General features: G+C 42.3%; 1 protein-coding gene and 1 long non-coding RNA gene across 2 annotated transcripts in view; one reads left to right on the forward strand and one right to left on the reverse strand.

Annotated features, from left to right (window-relative positions):
* LOC123509353 overlaps window positions 1-8,848 on the forward strand; it is a 9,548-nt gene extending 700 nt beyond the window's left edge. Inside the window, exons 1-14 of the mRNA XM_045263603.1 lie at window positions 1-305; window positions 682-711; window positions 1,202-1,339; window positions 1,975-2,097; window positions 2,279-2,413; window positions 2,518-2,568; window positions 2,757-3,616; window positions 3,735-3,869; window positions 4,029-4,125; window positions 4,244-4,412; window positions 5,143-5,293; window positions 5,771-5,873; window positions 6,450-6,616; window positions 6,907-8,848. The exon at window positions 1-305 is cut by the window's left edge and continues 700 nt beyond it. Coding sequence (XP_045119538.1) covers window positions 194-305; window positions 682-711; window positions 1,202-1,339; window positions 1,975-2,097; window positions 2,279-2,413; window positions 2,518-2,568; window positions 2,757-3,616; window positions 3,735-3,869; window positions 4,029-4,125; window positions 4,244-4,412; window positions 5,143-5,293; window positions 5,771-5,873; window positions 6,450-6,616; window positions 6,907-7,092 — 2,457 coding nt within the window. The 5' untranslated portion in view covers window positions 1-193 and the 3' untranslated portion in view covers window positions 7,093-8,848. The remainder of the gene's footprint in view (window positions 306-681; window positions 712-1,201; window positions 1,340-1,974; window positions 2,098-2,278; window positions 2,414-2,517; window positions 2,569-2,756; window positions 3,617-3,734; window positions 3,870-4,028; window positions 4,126-4,243; window positions 4,413-5,142; window positions 5,294-5,770; window positions 5,874-6,449; window positions 6,617-6,906) is intronic.
* Window positions 4,146-5,281, reverse strand: LOC123509355. Its single transcript, XR_006676182.1, has 2 exons — window positions 5,128-5,281; window positions 4,146-4,375 (listed from the first exon to the last, which is right to left on the reverse strand). It is a non-coding gene; the product is annotated as an uncharacterized LOC123509355 (long non-coding RNA).
* Window positions 8,849-8,913: the final 65 nt, after the last annotated feature.

Raw genomic sequence — 8,913 nt, forward strand, 5'->3', positions numbered from 1 at the left:
AGAACCCGGGTAATAACCTCTGTGGCCTTTGAAAGTATCCGTTGTGAGAAAGCAGTATTTCAGAATACGGACATCCTGAGACGGGGAGGGAGGGGTCGCACTCTTACCCTGGCAGAACAATCAAGTCTCAACCACCCAGCTCGGGGATAAATATTTAGTCGCTCACTCAGAAGTCTGTCTTCGTGTAGCTCTGATGGACCAAGAAATGTATAACACCAAAGAATATAAGATACTCTACTTCTATTTTTCATTTGCCTGCTTGAACTTTGTATTCCCGTCATCGACTGTCCTCGCCAAACCTCAAGGTAAGGAGCACACACACACACACACACACACACACACAGAGAGAGAGAGAGAGAGAGAGAGAGAGAGAGAGAGACGTATTCGTTGTTATCATGACTGTCAGCTATAGTTCTTAGGTATAATGAAAGAGGGATACCTACAATGCCATGTTGCACCAAACAGTTCATACCCAGACACCCGCACCACATTCCATTTTATCTTGTCACTAGCGGAGCTCTTGAAGTCAGTTAATTATTCCATTTGCTTAAACATATTTATAAGCACAAGATGAATTGGACTTTGTGATGACGCTACTTGACAATTGCATAAGACATCACTACTGTTTATTCATTTATTAATCAACAATTTATTGTATTCATTACTATCATTCTTTTTCAGTGGCAGCAGTAGGAACAGTGGGAGAGGAAGGTAAGTGCATGGTGAAGTCTTCGTACTCTCATCTTGTGTGTGTGTGTGTGTGTGTGTGTGTGTGTGTGTGTGTGTGTGTGTAATTCACCTCGGTCGCCTGCTGGTCACCCAGCCAGTCTTCCCCATTACGGAGCGAGCTCAGAGCTCATAGACCGATCTTCGGGTAGGACTGAGACCACACACACTCCACACATCGAGAAAGCGAGGCCACAACCCTTCGAGTTACATCCCGTACCTATTTACTGCTAGGTGAACAGGGGCCACGCATTAAGAGGCTTGCCCATTTGCCTCGCCGCTCCGGGACTCGAACCCGGCCCTCTCGAGTGTGTGTGTGTGTGTGTGTGTGTGTGTGTGTGTGTGTGTGTGTCATTTATCCACTATCGTTATTTTCAGTTTATATTTTTCTTTATTTTTTCTACCTCTAAGAGCAAGCAGCAGTGAGCAGCCGCACCCACCAAGGAATAAATGAACTCATGTTATTGTGTTTAAGGAAACGCTGCGGACTCGTGTCAGGATCTGCGGGAGGAATGTGCTGAGCTGGCTGAGGATGGCGGCTGTGAAGGCAACGTGGAATTCATGGAAGTGTTTTGTCAACAGACGTGTGACACATGTCGACCTCGATCCAAGGGTTAGTGAACTGCACGCTGTTTAACTTAATGGACCTTTGTTGCCGTGAATCTTTCTGGAAAGAAACGATGGTTATCAACCCCTTCGGGCCTTCAGTACTATAAGACACGTTTCCATATTTATTCTGGTTACTATTAGGTAATTTGCTACAGCTTCAGAAACTCGTGTGAGGATTAAAATAGTGAAGACTCTGGATCATTAATCTTCTGACCTCCATTAACCCTTCTTGATGTAAATAAAATCGTCTAATCATATACCAAAAACTTAAGGTAAAAATGCGGTCCAGTAATGAAAAGGTTAAGGCGATGGTCAGGGGCTAGGCAATACCGATGAGAATAGGCCGCTGCACTCTCACCATTTATGTCTAGACCTGACTACTTCCAACGGATGTAATAAAAAAATATGCTGGTTTACGAAAGTGCTTTCATGACTGGTGATAGATGAAAATCCAACAGTTATCTCTCTGACTTCCTGATCGTATCCATTACAGCTAAGAACGTCTTGAAATATGAGGAACACAGTTATTGAAGTGAATTAATTTTGAAGCACTAGTTATACACATCCGCAAAAAAGATAGAATAATAGAATATAAAAAATCTTGAAAACTGATTTTTTTTTTTCTTTTCTTTCCGTCAGTGTCTGGCTGCGAGGACCAGCGCGAGGAGTGTGGGTTCTGGGGAGTCACCGGGCAGTGTGACTTCAATCCTGCATATATGAACATCAACTGCCCTGTCACGTGTCAAGCCTGTCCGCCGCTCAGTGAGTCACATTGGTTTGAGTAGTTCAAGTCCATTTTGATCTACTTTGCATATTTGTACTAGATTTTACATGCTTTCCTATAGTACTACATAAAGACAATTCCTTGCTCTCTCTCTCTCTTCACGGTTATCCTTTATTCTTGACACCTTTCATTGTTGATTTACCGGCGCCCCGCGAGCAGCACCTGAGGACTGCGTGGACCAACACAGGTTTTGCTTCCTGGGGTCGCTGCTGGGACTGTGCCGCACCAACCCTTCTTTCTACCTAGTGTTCTGCGGGGACTCCTGCAGGAGGTTCATCTCAGTTTGTAGAGCAGGTGAGTTCATTCATCTTTCGACTGCTAATCATTATATGATACCTGGTATTCAAGTAATCTGTTCTTAATACGTATTATTTCCATGCAGCTAATTATTCTTCTAGGGAGGAGCAGCGCGGTGCCGGAGCTGTGTCTCTCCAAAGTCAGGGGCGAAGGTAATTATACTGTCACTTTTTTTTTCATGCCGAACAGACTCCTGAAGCGATTAGCCCATCATCATTGTACTATTCTTGATATGGTGCCTGATTTTTAAGCCACACCTATAGAAGCTCAGCTTTTAAGTATATTTTGCAAATACTTTTATGCGTAATAACTAAAGATAAAATATACTTTACTGTTTTAGGTATTCAGTGTGGAAAGAAACCTAACATCACGTCAACCGTCAATGAGAACACAGCGAGTTATTTACGGCAACGGCGAGGTGTGGGTGTGAGCCATCAACCTCAAGAAAATGACTCGTGCAGCACTCTGCCTCTCAATAGTGCGGGCAGGGAAGCCATTACATTGCTTTTGTCAGACTATGACGCAGCAGGGATGCAGGATGAGAATGAGCTCGAGCACTGGATCAAGAGTGTACTCCTCGTGTTCCTGGAGCGGGTGCAGATGGAGGTATTGTCCATGACTGACGACGAGGAACGTGAAGATGTCTTATGGAAGGATTCCGAGATATTGAGAAGATCAGAGAGAGAGACAAAATTGCTTCGTAATGAAAGGCAGGCCCAAGAAACCGATGGTGTATTTGATTATGACTATTATGATCCAACAGGTGACAACATAAATGGTGGTAATGGGAATATTACTGAACCCAACGGAAACAACACACATACCAACTTCTGTATAATGCCACTGATCGGCACAAACACTTCAGTGAACATATGTGCAGTTATTGTACCACTTGTGCCGGTTATAGTCATAGGAATCATAAACGCAGTATTTACAGCCCTTTCTGCAAGCTCTATCGCCCAACAGAGGCCTCCTTCCAGGCCGCCTATGAACCAGCCTTTTACTCCATCAGAGCAGCAGCCCACGCCCCAGCAGCCCTTGTCATCTATAGACGTCAAAGTGCGTGCCTTGGTGCCCTTTTGTACCGCCTCAGGTTACCTCAGCCTCGTGCGAAGACTAAGGAGATTAATCCGAGGCAACACAGGCCGCCCTCTCAACCCCATCGCAGCTTCCCTTGCAGTATCTGTAAATTTCTGCCAGGTAATCTCTTCTTTAACAAGGGTGTGAAGTTTCTCAGCCATGTCAGCTCTGCACTTTTCTTAGTGGCCCTAACTCGTCAAATGGCTCGTGTTACAAATGGTGTTTTCATCCTGCGCAGTACGGTGTTGGGAAACGTGGCATGAGCGTGCCCGACCCACCGCGGCAGCTGCAGCAACTGTCCGTGGCACAGGTGTTCCTGAATGACAACGAGGCGAACGCGGCCCTGGGCACCCCTCACCGCTGGCCCGGCATTGTAATTATGAGTATCAGTTCATGTCCAGCTGTATCCATCTGCTTATCTGTCTGTCCATCTGTTTGCCCCTGTCTCTTTCCATCTGTCTATCTATCTATCTACCTAAATAAGTTATAATGTTAGAAAGCGTTGAATAACGAGGCTTTCCTTGTGACCCAGAGCTTCCCAGGGCTGGAATTGTTCCAAGGCGGGCAGACACCACCTCCTCCTGTGTCACCCGATGTTCCTACCGGCACCCTCCTCAACGACACGCAGGGTGAGCAAAGGAGGCAAGTGTTTTGGTGATAGTATATTATTATTAGTAGTAGTAATAGTAAGAGTAATATTGGACTTCCTTCTGAAACCTAAATACTGTTGTGACGGTTATTCTTCAGTGGAGGGTGAGGAGCCTGCTGGTCCACGCCCCGTGACGGAAGACAATGTGAATGACAGAGACGCTTTCAGTTGTGGCGGCGCCTTGATCTCTCCCTACCACGTAGTGACAGCGGCGCATTGTCTCCTGGAGCCTGGAGTAAAGGGAAACAACACTGTCAATTTTCTGAAGTACGTGGCTAGGAAATTATGGGTGATGTTTGTGGTGGTGGTGGTGGTAGTAGTAGTAGTTGTAGGTGTTTAGTTAGCTGCAGTTCTTTTCATAATTTCTTTTCTATGAAGCAACTGACTGATTTCGTCTCGTTGAAAAAAAAAAAAAAAAAAAAAAAAAAAAAAATAAAGCGGAATGTGTGGTAGAACGGTGGCCACAAAAGAACGACTTGCACTGGAATGCATTTTGATAAAGTGCTGGAGTATGAGAAAGGGATGAGAGGAGACGGACAAGAAGGATTGCAGAAAGTTAACTCCTTGTTGTTAGTAACTTCTTACACACACACACACAGAGAGAGAGAGAGAGAGAGAGAGAGAGAGAGAGAGAGAGAGAGAGAGAGAGAGAGAGAGAGAGAGAGAGAGAGAGAGAGAGAGAGAGAGACGCCGGAGCCTTATCAAATAACCTCACTTCGGAAACTAAAAAGTGGTTACAACTTGAAGATTGTGAAATGAAATGATTGACTTGATCTGACCATTAACTCTGACACTTTTTTTTAGACTCAAGGACCACACACATTGTTACAGCAGTGTCCTCGTGATTATTTTACCAATGGTCATACAAAATCCTTATCGAATAATCACTAGAATCATGAACACACTTGAAAACCGTAAGTTCCAGTACACAGACTAAAGAGTAGCTGAGACACAAGAATGAATGAAGTCTCAGTGAACTGACCCTTTGTTTCCGCAGGCCGTCTGTGGTGCGTCTGGGAGAGGTGGACTTCACACGAGCTGATGAAAGCCAAGCCTTTGACTACGAGGTGGAAGGGATTCAGGTGCACGAGGGATATGCTCTACCAGCCAAATACAATGATATAGCTATTATCACCCTCAAGTATCCGGTGAGATGCCGCGTCCAGCGGAAAGTAAACCAATAATAGTAATAATAATAATAATAATAATAATAATAATAATAATATTAATTTTAATGTACCACAGGAAGGGAACTGGAGATAACAAAATACTATTCAGAAACATGTTACTTTTGAAAACCCCAATTTCTATACAATTTTTTTTTTTAATTAATGATACTTTCTTCTTCATATATTGTGTACCTATTTAATTCCTTTGGTTCAGTAGACCTGAATAGATATAGAAGTAACTTTTCTTCACTTAAACCCTTTGAGTAACAGCAATACTGTAAGTGACAAGCAGTGTTAATGAAGGTTTATGCTGTTAACAAAATTGTTAAAACTTTACCAAATGAAATAAGAAGTGCCACTCCATCAATGGTGACTAAAACTTTCAGATTTAGATATAAGATGACAACTACTAATGCAACTATCCAAATCTTCAGTGGCCATCATTTCTTTCCTCAGGTACAGTTCACAGAGGCACTGCAGCCGTACTGCTTGCCGCGGGTGGGCATAGACCTGGTGGGGCGCCCCTTGACCATGTCGGGATGGGGAGTGCGACCAGGCGGTGAGATACTCATTAAGGGGAGTTTTGGCATCACCTCAGCTATCACAGGCTGCAGAGGAAACTGTGGAATAGGAATTTTCAACATTCTATAACCTGTCTACTCTAAAATGGCTCCTGGGTCTCCATCTGAATGCGTGGTTGCCAGATCTTGAGGAAAACCGTAAACTATCTTGCGATAAATGTATTGATGAACAGAAAACAAGTATTATTCACATCAAATCAATTACATCATCAATAAGCTACAATATGTTTCGAACCCAAGAACAACTTTAGAATCAAAAGACTATAGTACCAGTTTTATTGGTGGCCATTTTCTCAATGTTTCAATGTCTGACTTTCACTACTAGTAGGTTTTACATGAAGATATTAGTCTTCAAATGCATTTTTCATTATTCTTGAGATGGTTTAATGGAAATTCTGCACCATTTGATAAAGTTAGTAGTTCTTGGCTTTTGAAAATATATCTTACAAGACCCAAAAGCATTTCAAAATACATGTGCAGAATGACCACCATATATATGCTACGTAACTAAGAAGTACAGTAACAGCCTTGATTTCACATCTCCCAACACACAGGTCAGGTCGCTACAATACTACACAACATCACGGTGAGGGTGGTGTCTGAGGATGAATGCAGTGATGCCTATGATGATGATGACATTAGTGTGTTCTTTGAGGTGCTGTATCCTGAAGGTGTGAACAAACTGCTAATGTGTGCCACAAGTGAGGAGCCTGTCTGCAGGGTGAGATCCAAATAAAATCACAATATTCCAGTATCTGCATGGATAAAATTAAGAATATCAAGGATGATGTCAATGTAAAATGACCGAGTTACCTTGGTAAAAAGATGATAAAAGTTAAAGTACTTACATTTAATGCTTTGAATGTTGCTATAGGAAAAGAAGCAAAGGTAGAGATGTTCGGGTATTTCTGCTCCATTCTGCGATATTTGTTGAGGAGTCCTTACCATATTCCTCTCAAACGTCAATACATTTCACCTTTCTTAACCAGTTCCTCATGGACAATCTTCCAGGGTGACTCTGGTGGGCCTCTGGTGCTTGACGAGGAGCAGATCCAGTATGAGGTGGGTGTGGTGAGCACTGGCTATGGCTGTGGTGCCTCGCAGTACCCGGGTATCTATACCAATATCAGCCAGTTCCTTACATGGATTGAAGAGGAAGTCTATGATGGGTGTTCTATGATGAGTGTTGCATACTAAACTAGGACCAAGCATGGCACCTTAAAAAATTTTGGTGCTCATGTCCATTACTTTTACCAAGTTCTAAAGGATGGCGTTGGGATTTCAAGAGTTTATATGATCCAATGTGTTCATTTCTCCAAAACTTTTTACATGGTCCCTTTTTTTGCTTCTGATGGACTTGCACATCTATCCCTACCCCAGTCACTACTGTATTTATTCACATTATATACTTTTGCAATTATGTACATGTTTGTTGGCAGCCCAGCATTCCTCATGCACTCACAACTGGTCTACATCCACTCCTTCCTTTACACTACCTATCCATTCCTTATGGAGCCTATCCCATAGGTTTACACCTTTAACACTTCATTGTACAAGAAATCCTTGGTTTACAACATTCTTGATCTACAGCATTTCATGGTTACATTGCCTGCTAAGTGGTTCTGAACAAGACAGCTCTGTCTACAGTCCCCAGTTGTATGCCATATTGGATTGCACTTCATTCACTGCTCTCTCATTTGTGTCGTCTTTTTGGGAGCTATTTGCCCTGTAGGATTTTTATGCCCTTGGTTATGATTTTTACCACTGCTTTAGCATAAGTGAGTGACACAGGTAGATACAATACCCGAGTTCCAATTTATGACACACCTTAAGAACAGAATCCTGACATACATTGAGGACTCTCTGTACTATCTTTACCAGCCATTACCTTCCATATTTACATATTTAAACTACTTCAGCACTTTACTCTTCAAGATTTACAACAATGGTTCTTAACCTGGGGGGTACACCCTCCTCTCTCTTTTTTTTTTTCTTTTTATGTCCTGGCCTATAGTGCCTGTAGATAACTTGAAGAATATTGAAAGTGCTGTTAAGCTTCTACTCTTTTGTAGCAAAGGCAATTTTATTTCATAGTGGTACCTATATAAGGGCCCATATCTCCACCCACATGGTGTAACCACCTAGAACCTGGGTATCATGGTGACATGTAGGTGACTTTAAGCCACTTGACAAATGGCAAAGTAACAGGGTGATATGTGATGGGATTTGAACCTACGCGCGGACATCTTTCCGATCCCACACTCACCACCTTATCCACTATGCCACTGCCTCCCTACCCACTTCTAGTGGGGTGTCAGTAATTTCTAAGGGTGGAGCAAGCCCTTTGGAAATAGCAGGAATTTTTCTTATCATATTTATCATTATCTTAATGTAAAGAGAACTTTACAAAAATGCTTAAGTATCGCCTAATTTTTTTAAAAATCTCGGAGGAAATTGTATTCATAATTGCAAGGGGGAGGGGGTACGTGGAGGGGTGGACAAATTCTTAAGAGGGGGTGTGGTAGTAAAAAGGTTAAGAACCACTGATTTACAACAGATCCATTGTACTTTGCCAGTCCAATGTTATGGACATTTCACCTTCAGATTTTTTTGTGACATCTTAATTAAATGTTATTTGATATTCTCTAGTTTATTTGACTCTTCTTTTTAGAAAATATGATCTGTCAGTTAACATAAAATTGGATAATACTCTATACTCTACCTAGCATTAACTGTCCCACAGGACTGAAGACACCCAGACATCCAGAGTAGGTCAGGGTATTGAGGTTCTGGTAAATCTTTGAATAGGGTTTATTAGTACAAAGGTTGAGGGCCAAACAAACTGTACTTGGAATAGTAGAGCATGTAGTTGTAGTTTAGTAGTTTTAGTAGTAGTAGTAATGGTAATAGTAGTAGTAGTAGTAGTAGTAGTAGTAGTAGTAATGATGATGATGATGATGATGGTGGCAACAGTAGTAGTAGTAGTAGTAGTAGTAGTAGTAGTAGTAGTAGTAGTAG

The sequence above is a fragment of the Portunus trituberculatus genome, chromosome 27 (assembly GCF_017591435.1).
Source record: "Portunus trituberculatus isolate SZX2019 chromosome 27, ASM1759143v1, whole genome shotgun sequence".
Taxonomy (NCBI): Eukaryota; Metazoa; Arthropoda; class Malacostraca; order Decapoda; family Portunidae; genus Portunus; species Portunus trituberculatus.